This window comes from Dromaius novaehollandiae, chromosome 8, assembly GCF_036370855.1.
Source record: "Dromaius novaehollandiae isolate bDroNov1 chromosome 8, bDroNov1.hap1, whole genome shotgun sequence".
NCBI lineage: Eukaryota > Metazoa > Chordata > Aves > Casuariiformes > Dromaiidae > Dromaius > Dromaius novaehollandiae.
This window is the reverse complement of record NC_088105.1, coordinates 38619934-38638626: the sequence shown is the minus strand read 5'-3', so window position 1 is coordinate 38638626 and position 18693 is coordinate 38619934. Positions and strand designations below refer to the sequence as shown.

Sequence of the window (18693 nt, the reverse complement as noted above, 5' to 3'; positions counted from 1 at the left end):
GAGTAAGGAGAAGCTGCAAGTGTTTTGCCTTCTTTTTTTAAAATGAGAAGAAGAAGAAATGCATGAGTTTAAGCAAGAAGGGGGGGGGGGAAATCAAGCATTAAAAATCAAACTGGTCTTAAATTTTAAAATCAGCCTGGAAGGAGGCCAAGCGCTGCGCTGAGGCCGGGCGGCCGCTCAGCACAAGCTGCAGCTTGCCTGTGCACACCCATCTCCCTTGCGCACTTTGCCCGTCTCCCTTTGCAGACACGGGCGCGCAGCCCTTCCTGGGTGCCGGGCACAGCGGCTGGGGCTGCCGGCGCGAGAGCGTGTCCAGCATGTCCCTCCAGACCCTCCTGGTGTTCCTGGGTGTCTTTCTGCTCGTCGCCGACTACATGAGGAGGAGGAAGCCCAAAAACTTCCCCCCCAGCCCCTTCCCGCTCCCCTTCCTGGGCCATATCCTCGCCCTGGACTTCAGAGATCCCCTGAGGGCGGCTCAGCAGGTAACGAGCTTGCGCGTGCGGGCGAGAGCAGGGAGGGCGAAGCAGAGCCGAGGGCAGCCAGGAAGGGGCCGTGGGGTGACACGACACAGGCAGCGTGGGGAAAGGGGTCAATCCAAGCCAAAGTGGCCCGCGAGCACCCCCCGGGTGAGCAGGAGGCCACAGAGAGCCCCCCAAGGGCAGGGCAGGGCTGTGGGAGGGTGGCACCGTGTGGGTGACGTTGGCTGGGGCACGGAGGAGGTGACAAACATTGACAGTCCGCGGGACAAAGTGCACGGCCGACGGCAGCTGGTATCACTGCCGCTGCAGGAGTCCCGCGGCTTTGGCTGCAAAGGGAGCGAGACACGAGCGGGGAAAGCCCTGCTAAACGGAGACGAGACTTGAAAATGTAGCCTGAAGGGGTTATTTAATTTATTGCCAGTTAACACCAGCTTTGGAGCACTGATTTGGGTTAAAAAAAGAGACCATCCCCAATCACTCATCCACTTCAGTAACCTCTCTCCCCCTTCATCCCTCCCTACCTCCTCCCAGCTGCCCTGATTTTCCCTGTGGCTTGTGCTCAGGTCCCCGCTCCCCCTGATTCCTCCCCACCACGCTTTGCTCTCGGTGGCTTTTGATCCCCTCAGTGTCCCTGCCCCGGCGGTGGTTGCTCCTGGCCGCAGTCCCTCAGGGGCATCCCTGCAGGAAAATTCATCTTTTTTCTTTTTCCCCTCAGCTTACTGAAAAATATGGGGACGTCTTCAGCCTGCACGTGGGCAGCATGTCCTGTGTCTTCGTCAGTGGCTTCCAGATGGTCAAGGAGGTGCTGGTAAACCAAGGTGAAAACTTCCTAGATCGCCCAGTGATGCCTGTTCAGCTGGCAATCTTCAGCAGCCGTGGTGAGTTGGTCTCATCCAGGAGAAGTATTGGAGGCAGAAAGTCTAAGTCTGGACCTTGCAAAGCACCTGTTTGCCCACAACCATCCATGACCACCATGATCCACTCGGCAGCTCTACCACGCCAAATGGCAGAGTTAACGCTTTCTCACCCCAATAATGGGAGCTACCTCAGCTCACAGGGGTTTTTTTGTCCTTTTCTTCCAGGACTGATCGCCTCTAATGGACACACTTGGAAACAGCAGAGAAGATTCACCCTGTCGACGCTCAGGAACTTTGGCCTGGGGAAGAGGAGCTTGGAGGAGCGGATACAGGAGGAGAGCCGGTACCTTGTCGACGCCATCGGGGAAGAGCAGGGTGAGGCCGGCCCCGCACTGCCACCCACATGCACGCCTGCACGCTAATGCCTCCTGAGCAAACACCTCACCTCGCAGCCTCTGCTAGCAGCCTTTTAGCAACCCAGCTGCCTTCCACAGCTGCTTTGCCCTCCCGTTGACTGACTCACGTAAAGAGGCGACACGCAAAGCATCCTTCCCAGCAGCTGTTTGACACTGCTTGCTTTGAGCTAGCCGGAGAAGCGTGAGCACCTCCAAGCACCACCGCTTCCACTTACCCAAAGGGCTGTAGCTCCTCCTGCACCCCTTGCTTTCCACCACCTGACTAAACCCATCCTGCCCCGGGGCCAAGGCCACAACCCACCTCTCTCCCTTCCCCCTCTCCAGGGCATCCTTTTGACCCCCACTTCAAGGTCAATAACGCTGTTTCCAACATCATCTGCTCGGTCACCTTCGGCAACCGCTTCGAGTACAGCAACGAGCATTTCCAGAAGCTGCTGCAGCTGCTGGACAAGCTGCTGGTGCTCCACGGCCACCCCATCAGCCAGGTACGGCTGCCCGGCCAGGCACCTATTTGTGCAAGGCCTCGGCTGCTCCTCTGCAATCGGCCTCAGAACTTGCAGCGCAGCAATTCAGCAAGCACGGCTTTGCAGGCGCGTGGAGTTCTGGGACCACAAGGCTGGTCTCAGGCCTTTATTCAATTCACCCTTCTCTTTTTGTCTCCCAAGCTCTACAGTTCTTTCCCAGGGATACTGAAATACCTCCCCGGACCCCACCAGACCGTTTCTAAAAGCTGGAAACTGCTGGAAAGTTTTGTGCGCGACATGATCGCTAAGCACAAGGAGGACCGGCAGCCCTCCGAAAGCCGGGACTTCATCGACAGCTACCTGCAGGAGATGGCGAAGGTCAGCCAGCCAGCGCAAGCCCTCCCGCCGCTCGCTTTAGAAACCAGGAGCAACTAGAAACGAACCTAATTCGCCTTTTGACCCACGGGTGGATGTAGCCATAGGGCCAAATCAAAGCTTGGGAAGGACTTGGGTTCGGGACAGCATGGAAACGTCCACTCGGCTTTCTGCTGGAGCGCGTTTGTTGGAGGCGCAGGACTAGACACGGTTAAATATGGGCCAAATGCCTGCGCTGAGCCCAAAGTTAAGTCCTGACTGCTGCTGGGAGTCGGGTGCCAGCCCCTCAGCGAGGGGAAACGGGTCTGGATGGGGCATTTTCCCACCTGGGCAGGTGCAGGGGGCTCGCAGCGTCAGCCCAAAGCAATAGGACGAGCTCAGCACCAGGCAGGATTGGGCGCAGTCGCCGGCTGGTCATGGCCATTCGCGTGGGGCTAAAACACCTTTTTGTTAAGGACGACCATGGCGGGTGCTTCCGCGAAGAGAATCTTGTGGCCTGCACGCTGGACCTTTTCTTTGCCGGAACAGAGACCACGTCCACGACCATCCGCTGGGCTTTGCTCTACATGGCCACGTACCCAGAAATTCAAGGTAACATCAGCAACGGGTCGATAACCAGCTCCTGGCCTGGCCCTCCGACGTCCCACGTGCCGGGGGCTACTGACTCCATCCATTCACCCGCCCGTCCCGCGGTGCCCTTGCCCGTGCTGAGCTCCCGCCTGCCCTGCCCCAGGGAACGGCAGAGCGCAGGGCACTTCATCGCATGCCACGTTCTCCCGTTGAGATCCACGGTGGCTTCCCGAGCTCGTCTTTGGGAGAACTTTGCAACAAACCCACCTGCTGCTCTGCAGCCAAGTTTGGGGGGTTTTGCGGGTTGCATTTTTTTCATACCACACTTTCAACAAGTCTTGCTCTTCCCACACAGCGCGCGTGCAAGCGGAGATTGACGTGGTGGTGGGGCAGTCTCGGCAGCCGGCCCTGGAGGACCGGGCCAGCATGCCCTACACCAACGCCGTCATCCACGAGGTGCAGAGGATCAGCAACATCATCCCCTTCAACGTGCCCCGGATGGCCTCGCGGGACGTGATGCTGGGGGGCTTCCTCCTGCCCAAGGTAACCCCCACCCCTGTCATCAGGGAGTGAAGACAGTCTTGCCCCAAACTCCACCGCCGTCGGGGCAGGTGTGGGATGGCTCCCGCGGTGCGGGGAGAGCAGGGAGCCCCAAGGCCCCACCAGCATCCCCGTGGGTCCAAGGTTAAGGAAGGACGTGAGCCCTGCCTCGTCCTTTCGACACGCTCCTAGCGCCGCTGTTGACGGCAGGGGCTCAGACCTTCAACAGAGGCAGAGACGGGGCTCAGTTGCTTTCTCTTTCCCTTAGGGCACTATGTTGATGCTGAACTTCACCTCCGTGCTCTTCGACAAGAAGGAGTGGGCAACCCCCGACGCTTTTAACCCGGAGCATTTCCTGAAGGACGGCCAGTTCTGCAGGAGGGAGGCTTTTCTACCGTTCTCCCTAGGTAAGGGTTGTTGCATTTCTTTCAGTCCTTTAGTGCTAAGCCCTGGGACCGGTCCCCTGCAAAGCACGGAGGGGAAGCAGGGCGACGCTCACCCCCAGCGCAGCCCCCCTCGCCCCAGGGACGCCCTCGCCCAAAGATCCAACGTCCAGCCCAGCTCGCGCAGCCGGGGCAGAGCAAAGCAAAGACCCTCGTCTTGGCTCCGTTCCCATGCTCAGAAGAGCAAGGAGGAGGAAGAAAATCCCACACCCATGCAGGAGACCCTAAAAAAGGCCTCCAAGGCAAGGGCGGCCACCCTACACGCTCGGTCCCACGTTGCTCAGGTCCTCAGGGGTTTTGCCGTGGAGGCAGCAGAAACTTGTGCACAAAGCTTCCTGAATGCGTATCACACCCCTTTTTGGGGCATTTTCACTGCATTTGGCATAGGCAAAATGAACCAGCGCACCTTGCGTGGCACAGTCAGACAGCGCATGGCAGTATAGCTTATCCGAGCACCAGCAGAGGAAGATCTGCTGATAAAACACGCGCTGCTGCGGCTGGGGTTGCAAAACTCATCCCAGAAACGCAGTGACATGGCCAGGGGAGGAAAACAGAGGCTTTTTCCCCGCAGAAAGCTCCCCTCTCCCCCCAACGCCTCTGCTGCTGTCTCCGCAGGGAAGCGTGCCTGCCTGGGCGAGCAGCTGGCCCGCGCCGAGCTCTTCCTCTTCTTCACGGCCCTGCTGCAGAAGTTCACCTTCCGGCCGCCCGCGGACGCGGCGCCCAGCCTCCGCGCCAGGCTGGGCATCACGCGGCACCCCCGGCCCTACCGCATCTGCGCCCTGCCGCGCTAGGGCAGGGCCTGCCACTGCTGCTTCAAAAGAAGTGTTTCCTTCATGTATATGTGCACAAAAGTTAATTTTTTAATAAACTTACAGTTTTGCCTCTGACTCGAGATGCTACAGCCTGTCTTCTGGCATACAACTAGTCCTGAAATTACTACAGTATTTCTTAAAGATGCAAACATCTGCTTGCTTCTGCAATTGCACTCTGGTATTCTGAAGACCGGCGGTTTTGAAACGCGGTGCCAATCTTTTAGAATTACTTTCCGAGGAGCCCAGCAAAGGCTGGGCTGCCCCGGCCAGGCGGCCGCTCAGCACGAGCCGTCCTGCGCAGCCTGCGCGCGTGCACCCGTCTGCCTTGCGCACTTTGCCCGTCTCCCTTTGCAGACACGGGCGCGCAGCCCTTCCTGGGTGCCGGGCACAGCGGCTGGGGCTGCCGGCGCGAGAGCGTGTCCAGCATGGCCCTCCAGACCCTCCTGGTGTTCCTGGGCGTCTTTCTGCTCGTCGCCGACTACATGAGGAGGAGGAAGCCCAGAAACTTCCCCCCCAGCCCCTTTCCGCTCCCCTTCCTGGGCCATATCCTCACCATGGACTTTGGCGATCCCATCCAGGCGGCTCAGCAGGTAACGAGCTTGCGCGTGCGGGCGAGAGCAGGGAGGGCGAAGCAGAGCCGAGGGCAGCCAGGAAGGGGCCGTGGGGTGACACGACACAGGCAGCGTGGGGAAAGGGGTCAATCCAAGCCAAAGTGGCCCGCGAGCACCCCCCGGGTGAGCAGGAGGCCACAGAGAGCCCCCCAAGGGCAGGGCAGGGCTGTGGGAGGGTGGCACCGTGTGGGTGACGTTGGCTGGGGCACGGAGGAGGTGACAAACATTGACAGTCCGCGGGACAAAGTGCACGGCCGACGGCAGCTGGTATCACTGCCGCTGCAGGAGTCCCGCGGCTTTGGCTGCAAAGGGAGCGAGACACGAGCGGGGAAAGCCCTGCTAAACGGAGACGAGACTTGAAAATGTAGCCTGAAGGGGTTATTTAATTTATTGCCAGTTAACACCAGCTTTGGAGCACTGATTTGGGTTAAAAAAAGAGACCATCCCCAATCACTCATCCACTTCAGTAACCTCTCTCCCCCTTCATCCCTCCCTTCCTCTTCCCAGCTGCCCTGATTTTCCCTGTGGCTTGTGCTCAGGTCCCCGCTCCCCCTGATTCCTCCCCACCACGCTTTGCTCTCGGTGGCTTTTGATCCCCTCAGTGTCCCTGCCCCGGCGGTGGTTGCTCCTGGCCGCAGTCCCTCAGCGGCATCCCTGCAGGGAAATTCATCTTTTCTTTTTTCTTTTTCCCCTCTCAGCTTTCTGAAAAATATGGGGATGTCTTCAGCCTGCATGTGGGCAGCATGTCCTGTGTCTTCGTCAGTGGCTTCCAGATGGTCAAGGAGGTGCTGGTAAACCAAGGTGAAAACTTCCTAGATCGCCCGGACCTCCCTTTCGATGTGGCAGTCTTCAATGGCGGTGGTGAGTTGGTCTCATCCAGGAGAAGTATTGGAGGCAGAAAGTCTAAGCCTGGACCCTGCAAAGCACCTCTTTGCCCACAAATAAAGCCATCCATGACCACCATGATCCACTCGGCAGCTCTACCATGCCAAATGGCAGAGTTAACGCTTTCTCACCCCAATAATGGGAGCTACCTCAGCTCACGGGGAGGTTTTTTTGTCCTTTTCTCCCAGGACTGACCTCCTCTAATGGACACACTTGGAAACAGCAGAGGAGATTCACCCTGTCGACGCTCAGGAACTTTGGCCTGGGGAAGAGGAGCTTGGAGGAGCGGATACAGGAGGAGAGCCGGTACCTTGTCGACGCCATCGGGGAAGAGCAGGGTGAGGCTGGCCCCGCACTGCCGCCCACGTGCATGCCTGCACGCTAATGCCTCCTGAGCAAACACCTCACCTCGCAGCCTCTGCTAGCAGCCTTTTAGCAACCCCGCTGCCTTCCACAGCTGCTTTGCCCTCCCGTTGACTGACTCACGTAAAGAGGCGACACGCAAAGCATCCTTCCCAGCAGCTGTTTGACACTGCTTGCTTTGAGCTAGCCGGAGAAGCGTGAGCACCTCCAAGCACCACCGCTTCCACTTACCCAAAGGGCTGTAGCTCCTCCTGCACCCCTTGCTTTCCACCACCTGACTAAACCCATCCTGCCCCGGGGCCAAGGCCACAACCCACCTCTCTCCCTTCCCCCTCTCCAGGGCATCCTTTTGACCCCCACTTCAAGGTCAATAACGCCGTTTCCAACATCATCTGCTCGGTCACCTTCGGCAACCGCTTCGAGTACAGCAACGAGCATTTCCAGAAGCTGCTGCAGCTGCTGGACAAGCTGGTGATACTCCATGGTCACCCCGCGATCCAGGTACGGCTGCCCAGCCGGGCTGGGCCACGCGGGCACCTATTTGTGCAAGGCCTTGGCTGCTCCTCTGCAATCGGCCTCAGAACTTGCAGCGCAGCAATTCAGCAAGCACGGCTTTGCAGGCGCGTGGAGTTCTGGGACCACAAGGCTGGTCTCAGGCCTTTATTCAATTCACCCTTCTCTTTTTGTCTCCCAAGCTCTACAATTTCTTCCCAGGGATACTGAAATACCTCCCCGGACCCCACCAGACTGTTTCTAAAATTTGGAAACTGCTGGAAAGTTTTGTGCGCGACATGATCGCTAAGCACAAGGAGGACCGGCAGCCCTCCGAAAGCCGGGACTTCATCGACAGCTACCTGCAGGAGATGGCGAAGGTCAGCCAGCCAGCGCAAGCCCTCCCGCCGCTCGCTTTAGAAACCAGGAGCAACTAGAAACGTTTGTTGGAGGCGCAGGACTAGACACGGTTAAATATGGGCCAAATGCCTGCGCTGAGCCCAAAGTTAAGTCCTGACTGCTGCTGGGAGTCGGGTGCCAGCCCCTCAGCGAGGGGAAACGGGTCTGGATGGGGCATTTTCCCACCTGGGCAGGTGCAGGGGGCTCGCAGCGTCAGCCCAAAGCAATAGGACGAGCTCAGCACCAGGCAGGATTGGGCGCAGTCGCCGGCTGGTCATGGCCATTCGCGTGGGGCTAAAACACCTTTTTGTTAAGGACGACCGTGGCGGGTGCTTCCGCGAAGAGAATCTTGTGGCCTGCACGCTGGACCTTTTCTTTGCCGGAACAGAGACCACGTCCACGACCATCCGCTGGGCTTTGCTCTACATGGCCACGTACCCAGAAATTCAAGGTAACATCAGCAACGGGTCGATAACCAGCTCCTGGCCTGGCCCTCCGACGTCCCACGTGCCGGGGGCTACTGACTCCATCCATTCACCCGCCCGTCCCGCGGTGCCCTTGCCCGTGCTGAGCTCCCGCCTGCCCTGCCCCAGGGAACGGCAGAGCGCAGGGCACTTCATCGCATGCCACGTTCTCCCGTTGAGATCCACGGTGGCTTCCCGAGCTCGTCTTTGGGAGAACGTTGCAACAAACCCACCTGCTGCTCTGCAGACACGTTTGGGGGGTTTTACGGGTTGCATTTTTTTCATACCACACTTTCAACAAGTCTTGCTCTTCCCACACAGCGCGCGTGCAAGCGGAGATCGACGCGGTGGTGGGGCAGTCTCGGCAGCCGGCCCTGGAGGACCGGGCCAGCATGCCCTACACCAACGCCGTCATCCACGAGGTGCAGAGGATCAGCAACATCATCCCCTTCGGCGTGCCCCGGATGGCCTCGCGGGACGTGATGCTGGGGGGCTTCCTCCTGCCCAAGGTAACCCCCAACCCTGCTGCCAGGGACTGAATGCATGGGGACAGTATTAGTAGAGTGGGAAAACTTCTCTTTTTGGGAGGAGGGAATTAATAAAAATGACCTGAAGCGAAGCAGTCTTGCCCCAAACTCCACCACCGTCGGGGCAGGTGTGGGATGGCTCCCGCGGTGCGGGGAGAGCAGGGAGCCCCAAGGCCCCACCAGCATCCCCGTGGGTCCAAGGTTAAGGAAGGACGTGAGCCCTGCCTCGTCCTTTCGACAGGCTCCTAGCGCCGCTGATGACGGCAGGGGCTCAGACCTTCAACAGAGGCAGAGACGGGGCTCAGTTGCTTTCTCTTTCCCTTAGGGCACTATGTTGATGCTGAACTTCACCTCCGTGCTCTTCGACAAGAAGGAGTGGGCAACCCCCGACGCTTTTAACCCGGAGCATTTCCTGAAGGACGGCCAGTTCTGCAGGAGGGAGGCTTTTCTACCCTTCTCCCTAGGTAAGGGTTGTTGCATTTCTTTCAGTCCTTTAGTGCTAAGCCCTGGGACCGGTCCCCTGCAAAGCACGGAGGGGAAGCAGGGCGACGCTCACCCCCAGCGCAGCCCCCCTCGCCCCAGGGACGCCCTCGCCCAAAGATCCAACGTCCAGCCCAGCTCGCGCAGCCGGGGCAGAGCAAAGCAAAGACCCTCGTCTTGGCTCCGTTCCCATGCTCAGAAGAGCAAGGAGGAGGAAGAAAATCCCACACCCATGCAGGAGACCCTAAAAAAGGCCTCCAAGGCAAGGGCGGCCACCCTACACGCTCGGTCCCACGTTCCTCAGGGCCTCAGGGGTTTTGCCGTGGAGGCAGCAGAAACTTGTGCAAAAAGCTTCCTGAATGCGTATCACACCCCTTTTTGGGGCATTTTCACTGCATTTGGCATAGGCAAAATGAACCAGCGCACCTCGCGTGGCACAGGCAGACAGCGCATGGCCGTATAGCTTATCCGAGCACCAGCAGAGGAAGATCTGCTGATAAAACACGCGCTGCTGTGGCTGGGGTTGCAAAACTCATCCCAGAAACGCAGTGACACGGCCAGGGGAGGAAAACAGAGGCTTTTTCCCCGCAGAAAGCTCCCCTCTCCCCCCAACGCCTCTGCTGCTGTCTCCGCAGGGAAGCGTGCCTGCCTGGGCGAGCAGCTGGCCCGCGCCGAGCTCTTCCTCTTCTTCACGGCCCTGCTGCAGAAGTTCACCTTCCGGCCGCCCGCGGACGCGGCGCCCAGCCTCCGCGCCAGGCTGGGCATCACGCGGCACCCCCGGCCCTACCGCATCTGCGCCCTGCCGCGCTAGGGCAGGGCCTGCCACTGCTGCTTCAAAAGAAGTGTTTCCTTCATGTATAAGTGCACAAAAGTTAATTTTTTAATAAACTTACAGTTTTGCCTCTGACTCGAGATGCTACAGCCTGTCTTCTGGCATACAACTAGTCCTGAAATTACTACAGTATTTTTTAAAGATGCAAACATCTGCTTGCTTCTGCAATTGCACTCTGGTATTCTGAAGACCGGCGGTTTTGAAACGCGGTGCCAATCTTTTAGAATTACTTTCCGAGGAGCCCAGCAAAGGCTGGGCTGCCCCGGCCAGGCGGCCGCTCAGCACGAGCCGTCCTGCGCAGCCTGCGCGCGTGCACCCGTCTGCCTTGCGCACTTTGCCCGTCTCCCTTTGCAGACACGGGCGCGCAGCCCTTCCTGGGTGCCGGGCACAGCGGCTGGGGCTGCCGGCGCGAGAGCGTGTCCAGCATGTCCCTCCAGACCCTCCTGGTGTTCCTGGGCGTCTTTCTGCTCGTCGCCGACTACATGAGGAGGAGGAAGCCCAGAAACTTCCCCCCCAGCCCCTTCCCGCTCCCCTTCCTGGGCCATATCCTCACCATGGACTTTGGCGATCCCATCCAGGCGGCTCAGCAGGTAACGAGCTTGCGCGTGCGGGCGAGAGCAGGGAGGGCGAAGCAGAGCCGAGGGCAGCCAGGAAGGGGCCGTGGGGTGACACGACACAGGCAGCGTGGGGAAAGGGGTCAATCCAAGCCAAAGTGGCCCGCGAGCACCCCCCGGGTGAGCAGGAGGCCACAGAGAGCCCCCCAAGGGCAGGGCAGGGCTGTGGGAGGGTGGCACCGTGTGGGTGACGTTGGCTGGGGCACGGAGGAGGTGACAAACATTGACAGTCCGCGGGACAAAGTGCACGGCCGACGGCAGCTGGTATCACTGCCGCTGCAGGAGTCCCGCGGCTTTGGCTGCAAAGGGAGTGAGACACGAGCGGGGAAAGCCCTGCTAAACGGAGACGAGACTTGAAAATGTAGCCTGAAGGGGTTATTTAATTTATTGCCAGTTAACACCAGCTTCGGAGCACTGATTTGGGTTAAAAAAAGAGACCATCCCCAATCACTCATCCACTTCAGTAACCTCTCTCCCCCTTCATCCCTCCCTACCTCTTCCCAGCTGCCCTGATTTTCCCTGTGGCTTGTGCTCAGGTCCCCGCTCCCCCTGATTCCTCCCCACCACGCTTTGCTCTCGGTGGCTTTTGATCCCCTCAGTGTCCCTGCCCCGGCGGTGGTTGCTCCTGGCCGCAGTCCCTCAGGGGCATCCCTGCAGGGAAATTCATCTTTTTTCTTTTTTTTTTTTTTCCCCCCTCTCAGCTTTCTGAAAAATATGGGGACGTCTTCAGCCTGCACGTGGGCAGCATGTCCTGCGTCTTCGTCAGTCGCTTCCAGATGGTCAAGGAGGTGCTGGTAAACCAAGGTGAAAACTTCCTAGATCGCCCGGACCTCCCTTTCGATGTGGCGGTCTTCAATGGCGGTGGTGAGTTGGTCTCATCCAGGAGAAGAAGTATTGGAGGCAGAAAGTCTAAGCCTGGACCCTGCAAAGCACCTCTTTGCCCACAAATAAAGCCATCCATGACCACCATGATCCACTCGGCAGCTCTACCACGCCAAATGGCAGAGTTAACGCTTTCTCACCCCAGTAATGGGAGCTACCTCAGCTCACGGGGAGGTTTTTTTGCCCTTTTCTTCCAGGTCTGACCTCCTCTAATGGACACACTTGGAAACAGCAGAGAAGATTCACCCTGTCGACGCTCAGGAACTTTGGCCTGGGGAAGAGGAGCTTGGAGGAGCGGATACAGGAGGAGAGCCGGTACCTTGTCGACGCCATCGGGGAAGAGCAGGGTGAGGCTGGCCCCGCACTGCCACCCACGTGCACGCCTGCACGCTAATGCCTCCTGAGCAAACACCTCACCTCGCAGCCTCTGCTAGCAGCCTTTTAGCAACCCAGCTGCCTTCCACAGCTGCTTTGCCCTCCCGTTGACTGACTCACGTAAAGAGGCGACACGCAGAGCATCCTTCCCAGCAGCTGTTTGACACTGCTTGCTTTGAGCTAGCCGGAGAAGCGTGAGCACCTCCAAGCACCACCGCTTCCACTTACCCAAAGGGCTGTAGCTCCTCCTGCACCCCTTGCTTTCCACCACCTGACTAAACCCATCCTGCCCCGGGGCCAAGGCCACAACCCACCTCTCTCCCTTCCCCCTCTCCAGGGCATCCTTTTGACCCCCACTTCAAGGTCAATAACGCCGTTTCCAACATCATCTGCTCGGTCACCTTCGGCAACCGCTTCGAGTACAGCAACGAGCATTTCCAGAAGCTGCTGCAGCTGCTGGACAAGCTGCTGGTGCTCCACGGCCACCCCATCAGCCAGGTACGGCTGCCCGGCCAGGCACCTATTTGTGCAAGGCCTCGGCTGCTCCTCTGCAATCGGCCTCAGAACTTGCAGCGCAGCAATGCAGCAAGCACGGCTTTGCAGGTGCGTGGAGTTCTGGGACCACAAGGCTGGTCTCAGGCCTTTATTCAATTCACCCTTCTCTTTTTGTCTCCCAAGCTCTACAGTTCTTTCCCAGGGATACTGAAATACCTCCCCGGACCCCACCAGACCATTTCTAAAAGCTGGAAACTGCTGGAAAGTTTTGTGCGCGACATGATCGCTAAGCACAAGGAGGACCGGCAGCCCTCCGAAAGCCGGGACTTCATCGACAGCTACCTGCAGGAGATGGCGAAGGTCAGCCAGCCAGCGCAAGCCCTCCCGCCGCTCGCTTTAGAAACCAGGAGCAACTAGAAACGAACCTAATTCGCCTTTTGACCCACGGGTGGATGTAGCCATAGGGCCAAATCAAAGCTTGGGAAGGACTTGGGTTCGGGACAGCATGGAAACGTCCACTCGGCTTTCTGCTGGAGCGCGTTTGTTGGAGGCGCAGGACTAGACACGGTTAAATATGGGCCAAATGCCTGCGCTGAGCCCAAAGTTAAGTCCTGACTGCTGCTGGGAGTCGGGTGCCAGCCCCTCAGCGAGGGGAAACGGGTCTGGATGGGGCATTTTCCCACCTGGGCAGGTGCAGGGGGCTCGCAGCGTCAGCCCAAAGCAATAGGACGAGCTCAGCACCAGGCAGGATTGGGCGCAGTCGCCGGCTGGTCATGGCCATTCGCGTGGGGCTAAAACACCTTTTTGATAAGGACGACCGTGGCGGGTGCTTCCGCGAAGAGAATCTTGTGGCCTGCACGCTGGACCTTTTCTTTGCCGGAACAGAGACCACGTCCACGACCATCCGCTGGGCTTTGCTCTACATGGCCACGTACCCAGAAATTCAAGGTAACATCAGCAACGGGTCGATAACCAGCTCCTGGCCTGGCCCTCCGACGTCCCACGTGCCGGGGGCTACTGACTCCATCCATTCACCCGCCCGTCCCGCGGTGCCCTTGCCCGTGCTGAGCTCCCGCCTGCCCTGCCCCAGGGAACGGCAGAGCACAGGGCACTTCATCGCATGCCACGTTCTCCCGTTGAGATCCACGGTGGCTTCCCGAGCTCGTCTTTGGGAGAACTTTGCAACAAACCCACCTGCTGCTCTGCAGACACGTTTGGGGGGTTTTACGGGTTGCATTTTTTTCATACCACACTTTCAACAAGTCTTGCTCTTCCCACACAGCGCGCGTGCAAGCGGAGATGGACGTGGTGGTGGGGCAGTCTCGGCAGCCGGCCCTGGAGGACCGGGCCAGCATGCCCTACACCAACGCCGTCATCCACGAGGTGCAGAGGATCAGCAACATCATCCCCTTCAACGTGCCCCGGATGGCCTCGCGGGACGTGATGCTGGGGGGCTTCCTCCTGCCCAAGGTAACCCCCAACCCTGTCATCAGGGAGTGAAGACAGTTTTGCCCCAAACTCCACCGCCGTCGGGGCAGGTGTGGGATGGCTCCCGCGGTGCGGGGAGAGCAGGGAGCCCCAAGGCCCCACCAGCATCCCCGTGGGTCCAAGGTTAAGGAAGGACGTGAGCCCTGCCTCGTCCTTTCGACACGCTCCTAGCGCCGCTGTTGACGGCAGGGGCTCAGACCTTCAACAGAGGCAGAGACGGGGCTCAGTTGCTTTCTCTTTCCCTTAGGGCACTATGTTGATGCTGAACTTCACCTCCGTGCTCTTCGACAAGAAGGAGTGGGCAACCCCCGACGCTTTTAACCCGGAGCATTTCCTGAAGGACGGCCAGTTCTGCAGGAGGGAGGCTTTTCTACCGTTCTCCCTAGGTAAGGGTTGTTGCATTTCTTTCAGTCCTTTAGTGCTAAGGCCCTGGGCCAGCAGAGGAAGATCTGCTGATAAAACACGCGCTGCTGTGGCTGGGGTTGCAAAACTCATCCCAGAAACGCAGTGACACGGCCAGGGGAGGAAAACAGAGGCTTTTTCCCCGCAGAAAGCTCCCCTCTCCCCCCAACGCCTCTGCTGCTGTCTCCGCAGGGAAGCGTGCCTGCCTGGGCGAGCAGCTGGCCCGCGCCGAGCTCTTCCTCTTCTTCACGGCCCTGCTGCAGAAGTTCACCTTCCGGCCGCCCGCGGACGCGGCGCCCAGCCTCCGCGCCAGGCTGGGCATCACGCGGCACCCCCGGCCCTACCGCATCTGCGCCCTGCCGCGCTAGGGCAGGGCCTGCCACTGCTGCTTCAAAAGAAGTGTTTCCTTCATGTATAAGTGCACAAAAGTTAATTTTTAATAAACTTACAGTTTTGCCTCTGACTCGAGATGCTACAGCCTGTCTTCTGGCATACAACTAGTCCTGAAATTACTACAGTATTTCTTAAAGATGCAAACATCTGCTTGCTTCTGCAATTGCACTCTGGTATTCTGAAGACCGGCGGTTTTGAAACGCGGTGCCAATCTTTTAGAATTACTTTCCGAGGAGCCCAGCAAAGGCTGGGCTGCCCCGGCCAGGCGGCCGCTCAGCACGAGCCGTCCTGCGCAGCCTGCGCGCGTGCACCCGTCTGCCTTGCGCATTTTGCCCGTCTCCCTTTGCAGACACGGGCGCGCAGCCCTTCCTGGGTGCCGGGCACAGCGGCTGGGGCTGCCGGCGCGAGAGCGTGTCCAGCATGTCCCTCCAGACCCTCCTGGTGTTCCTGGGCGTCTTTCTGCTCGTCGCCGACTACATGAGGAGGAGGAAGCCCAGAAACTTCCCCCCCAGCCCCTTTCCGCTCCCCTTCCTGGGCCATATCCTCACCATGGACTTCGGCGATCCCATCCAGGCGGCTCAGCAGGTAACGAGCTTGCGCGTGCGGGCGAGAGCAGGGAGGGCGAAGCAGAGCCGAGGGCAGCCAGGAAGGGGCCGTGGGGTGACACGACACAGGCAGCGTGGGGAAAGGGGTCAATCCAAGCCAAAGTGGCCCGCGAGCACCCCCCGGGTGAGCAGGAGGCCACAGAGAGCCCCCCAAGGGCAGGGCAGGGCTGTGGGAGGGTGGCACCGTGTGGGTGACGTTGGCTGGGGCACGGAGGAGGTGACAAACATTGACAGTCCGCGGGACAAAGTGCACGGCCGACGGCAGCTGGTATCACTGCCGCTGCAGGAGTCCCCCGGCTTTGGCTGCAAAGGGAGTGAGACACGAGCGGGGAAAGCCCTGCTAAACGGAGACGAGACTTGAAAATGTAGCCTGAAGGGGTTATTTAATTTATTGCCAGGTAACACCAACTTTGGAGCACTGATTTGGGTTGAAAAAAGAGACCATCCACGATCACTCATCCACTTCAGTAACCTCTCTCCCCCTTCATCCCTCCCTACCTCTTCCCAGCTGCCCTGATTTTCCCTGTGCTTGTGCTCAGGTCCCCGCTCCCCCTGATTCCTCCCCACCACGCTTTGCTCTCGGTGGCTTTTGATCCCCTCAGTGTCCCTGCCCCGGCGGTGGTTGCTCCTGGCCTCAGTCCCTCAGGGGCATCCCTGCAGGAAAATTCATCTTTTCTTTTTTCTTTTTCCCCTCTCAGCTTTCTGAAAAATATGGGGACGTCTTCAGCCTGCACGTTGGCAGCATGTCCTGCGTCTTCGTCAGTCGCTTCCAGATGGTCAAGGAGGTGCTGGTAAACCAAGGTGAAAACTTCCTAGATCGCCCGGACCTCCCTTTCGATGTGGCAGTCTTCAATGGCGGTGGTGAGTTGGTCTCATCCAGGAGAAGAAGTATTGGAGGCAGAAAGTCTAAGCCTGGACCCTGCAAAGCACCTCTTTGCCCACAAATAAAGCCATCCATGACCACCATGATCCACTCGGCAGCTCTACCACGCCAAATGGCAGAGTTAACGCTTTCTCACCCCAATAATGGGAGCTACCTCAGCTCACGGGGAGGTTTTTTTGCCCTTTTCTTCCAGGACTGACCTCCTCTAATGGACACACTTGGAAACAGCAGAGAAGATTCACCCTGTCGACGCTCAGGAACTTTGGCCTGGGGAAGAGGAGCTTGGAGGAGCGGATACAGGAGGAGAGCCGGTACCTTGTCGACGCCATCGGGGAAGAGCAGGGTGAGGCCGGCCCCGCACTGCCACCCACGTGCACGCCTGCACGCTAATGCCTCCTGAGAAAACACCTCACCTCGCAGCCTCTGCTAGCAGCCTTTTAGCAACCCCGCTGCCTTCCACAGCTGCTTTGCCCTCCCGTTGACTGACTCACGTAAAGAGGCGACACGCAAAGCATCCTTCCCAGCAGCTGTTTGACACTGCTTGCTTTGAGCTAGCCGGAGAAGCGTGAGCACCTCCAAGCACCACCGCTTCCACTTACCCAAAGGGCTGTAGCTCCTCCTGCACCCCTTGCTTTCCACCACCTGACTAAACCCATCCTGCCCCGGGGCCAAGGCCACAACCCACCTCTCTCCCTTCCCCCTCTCCAGGGCATCCTTTTGACCCCCACTTCAAGGTCAATAACGCCGTTTCCAACATCATCTGCTCGGTCACCTTCGGCAACCGCTTCGAGTACAGCAACGAGCATTTCCAGAAGCTGCTGCAGCTGCTGGACAAGCTGCTGGTGCTCCACGGCCACCCCATCAGCCAGGTACGGCTGCCCGGCCAGGCACCTATTTGTGCAAGGCCTCGGCTGCTCCTCTGCAATCGGCCTCAAAACTTGCAGCGCAGCAATTCAGCGAGCACGGCTTTGCAGGCGCGTGGAGTTCTGGGACCACAAGGCTGGTCTCAGGCCTTTATTCAATTCACCCTTCTCTTTTTGTCTCCCAAGCTCTACAGTTCTTTCCCAGCCGCTCCTAGCGCCGCTGTTGACGGCAGGGGCTCAGACCTTCAACAGAGGCAGAGACGGGGCTCAGTTGCTTTCTCTTTCCCTTAGGGCACTATGTTGATGCTGAACTTCACCTCCGTGCTCTTCGACAAGAAGGAGTGGGCAACCCCCGACGCTTTTAACCCGGAGCATTTCCTGAAGGACGGCCAGTTCTGCAGGAGGGAGGCTTTTCTACCGTTCTCCCTAGGTAAGGGTTGTTGCATTTCTTTCAGTCCTTTAGCGCTAAGGCCCTGGGCCAGCAGAGGAAGATCTGCTGATAAAACACGCGCTGCTGTGGCTGGGGTTGCAAAACTCATCCCAGAAACGCAGTGACACGGCCAGGGGAGGAAAAAGGAGGCTTTTTCCCCGCAGAAAGCTCCCCTCTCCCCCCAACGCCTCTGCTGCTGTCTCCGCAGGGAAGCGTGCCTGCCTGGGCGAGCAGCTGGCCCGCGCCGAGCTCTTCCTCTTCTTCACGGCCCTGCTGCAGAAGTTCACCTTCCGGCCGCCCGCGGACGCGGCGCCCAGCCTCCGCGCCAGGCTGGGCATCACGCGGCACCCCCGGCCCTACCGCATCTGCGCCCTGCCGCGCTAGGGCAGGGCCTGCCACTGCTGCTGCACAGCAAAACGCCCCGTTTGCCTCAGGAGTCCAAAAAATAAAAATAATAATAATACTAACCTACGGCCTCCTCCGCGGGGCTGCAGTCGGGATCATGCAGCTCCAGGGAGAACCTGCTGCTTCTGCTTCTTCTAAACCAGTCACTCGCACAATAATTCCTTTGGCAAGCTGACCTCGTGGTCTGCATCTGTGCGCTGCAACCCGAACGCTGCAGGGGCTCAGCGAGGCGCGTGGAGGATCCCGGCCGGGTTGGGGGGAGGAAAGGCAACGGCCCCCGTTCGTAGCAGCACGCGGACGAGGAACGCTGCAGCCAGGGCAATGTTCAGGTGCTGGATCCACACTCTTCCACAGTGGTACCAGCTCGCGGGGACGCAGCGAGCCGGCCCTGGGCCCGCTCGAGCGCTGCTTAACTTGAGCAACGTCTTGACCTCGCGACCGCTGCACCGCGGGGTCCCGGCGAGCCGAAGCGACGCCGACAGCCCCGGCGCCCGCCAGCAGCGACGCTGGGCCATCTCTGCCCTTCCCCTGCACACCTGCCCCGCGGCAGAGGCCCTGGCAGCACCCCCAGGCCCTCGGCTGCACACCGGGCACCACGCAGAGCCAGGCGACGGCCAGCGAGAGCCGCACGGGGCCACCGTGGCTTCCAGCAAGGCTGTGTGGGTGCAGGGCTGGCCGAGGAGGCCTCCGGGCACAGCGGGCTGGAAGGTGGTGGCTTGGCCTAGGGACCTAGTTACAGCACACGATGCTCCCAAGCAAGACAGCCTGCAGCTCGCTTCCGCGGAGCCGTGAAGGGGAAATGTGCCAGCACGCGCTGGGAGCCAAACTGAGGTGTCTGAAATGCAGGAG

General features: G+C 59.3%; 4 protein-coding genes across 4 annotated transcripts; all 4 read left to right on the top strand.

Moving 5' to 3' along the window:
- Positions 1–141: 141 nt before the first annotated feature.
- Positions 142–5031, top strand: LOC112991483 (cytochrome P450 2J2-like). The gene is made up of 9 exons (XM_064516266.1): positions 142–482; positions 1195–1357; positions 1562–1711; positions 2077–2237; positions 2418–2594; positions 3047–3182; positions 3517–3704; positions 3970–4108; positions 4760–5031. Exons 1-9 carry the CDS (start codon positions 318–320, stop codon positions 4933–4935), a joined length of 1455 nt encoding a protein of 484 aa, XP_064372336.1. The 5' UTR covers positions 142–317; the 3' UTR covers positions 4936–5031.
- Positions 5032–5381: 350 nt separating this feature from the next.
- LOC135329069 (cytochrome P450 2J2-like) lies at positions 5382–10084 on the top strand. Its single transcript, XM_064516268.1, has 9 exons — positions 5382–5546; positions 6266–6428; positions 6641–6790; positions 7156–7316; positions 7511–7687; positions 8022–8157; positions 8492–8679; positions 9023–9161; positions 9813–10084. The coding sequence occupies exons 1-9, from the start codon at positions 5382–5384 to the stop codon at positions 9986–9988; spliced, it is 1455 nt and encodes a 484-aa protein (XP_064372338.1). The 3' UTR covers positions 9989–10084.
- Positions 10085–10140: 56 nt separating this feature from the next.
- On the top strand, positions 10141–14728 carry LOC135329070 (cytochrome P450 2J4-like). Its single transcript, XM_064516269.1, has 9 exons — positions 10141–10599; positions 11325–11487; positions 11703–11852; positions 12218–12378; positions 12559–12735; positions 13188–13323; positions 13658–13845; positions 14111–14249; positions 14458–14728. Exons 1-9 carry the CDS (start codon positions 10435–10437, stop codon positions 14631–14633), a joined length of 1455 nt encoding a protein of 484 aa, XP_064372339.1. The 5' UTR covers positions 10141–10434; the 3' UTR covers positions 14634–14728.
- Positions 14729–14856: 128 nt separating this feature from the next.
- On the top strand, positions 14857–18070 carry LOC135329098 (cytochrome P450 2J4-like). Its single transcript, XM_064516413.1, has 7 exons — positions 14857–15243; positions 15962–16124; positions 16340–16489; positions 16855–17015; positions 17196–17231; positions 17301–17439; positions 17648–18070. Exons 1-7 carry the CDS (start codon positions 15079–15081, stop codon positions 17821–17823), a joined length of 990 nt encoding a protein of 329 aa, XP_064372483.1. The 5' UTR covers positions 14857–15078; the 3' UTR covers positions 17824–18070.
- Positions 18071–18693: the final 623 nt, after the last annotated feature.

Coding starts and splice junctions, on each gene's coding strand:
- LOC135329069 (XM_064516268.1), top strand. CDS start 5,382: ATGGCCCTCCAGACCCTCCTGGTGTTCCTGGGCGTCTTTCTGCTCGTC. Junction 6,429..6,640: donor GGCAGTCTTCAATGGCGGTG/GTGAGTTGGTCT, acceptor CTTTTCTCCCAG/GACTGACCTCCTCTAATGGA. Junction 9,162..9,812: donor TTTTCTACCCTTCTCCCTAG/GTAAGGGTTGTT, acceptor CTGTCTCCGCAG/GGAAGCGTGCCTGCCTGGGC.
- LOC112991483 (XM_064516266.1), top strand. CDS start 318: ATGTCCCTCCAGACCCTCCTGGTGTTCCTGGGTGTCTTTCTGCTCGTC. Junction 2,595..3,046: donor ACCTGCAGGAGATGGCGAAG/GTCAGCCAGCCA, acceptor CTTTTTGTTAAG/GACGACCATGGCGGGTGCTT. Junction 4,109..4,759: donor TTTTCTACCGTTCTCCCTAG/GTAAGGGTTGTT, acceptor CTGTCTCCGCAG/GGAAGCGTGCCTGCCTGGGC.
- LOC135329098 (XM_064516413.1), top strand. CDS start 15,079: ATGTCCCTCCAGACCCTCCTGGTGTTCCTGGGCGTCTTTCTGCTCGTC. Junction 17,232..17,300: donor CAGCCGCTCCTAGCGCCGCT/GTTGACGGCAGG, acceptor TCTTTCCCTTAG/GGCACTATGTTGATGCTGAA. Junction 17,440..17,647: donor TTTTCTACCGTTCTCCCTAG/GTAAGGGTTGTT, acceptor CTGTCTCCGCAG/GGAAGCGTGCCTGCCTGGGC.
- LOC135329070 (XM_064516269.1), top strand. CDS start 10,435: ATGTCCCTCCAGACCCTCCTGGTGTTCCTGGGCGTCTTTCTGCTCGTC. Junction 11,853..12,217: donor CGCCATCGGGGAAGAGCAGG/GTGAGGCTGGCC, acceptor CCCCCTCTCCAG/GGCATCCTTTTGACCCCCAC. Junction 12,736..13,187: donor ACCTGCAGGAGATGGCGAAG/GTCAGCCAGCCA, acceptor CTTTTTGATAAG/GACGACCGTGGCGGGTGCTT.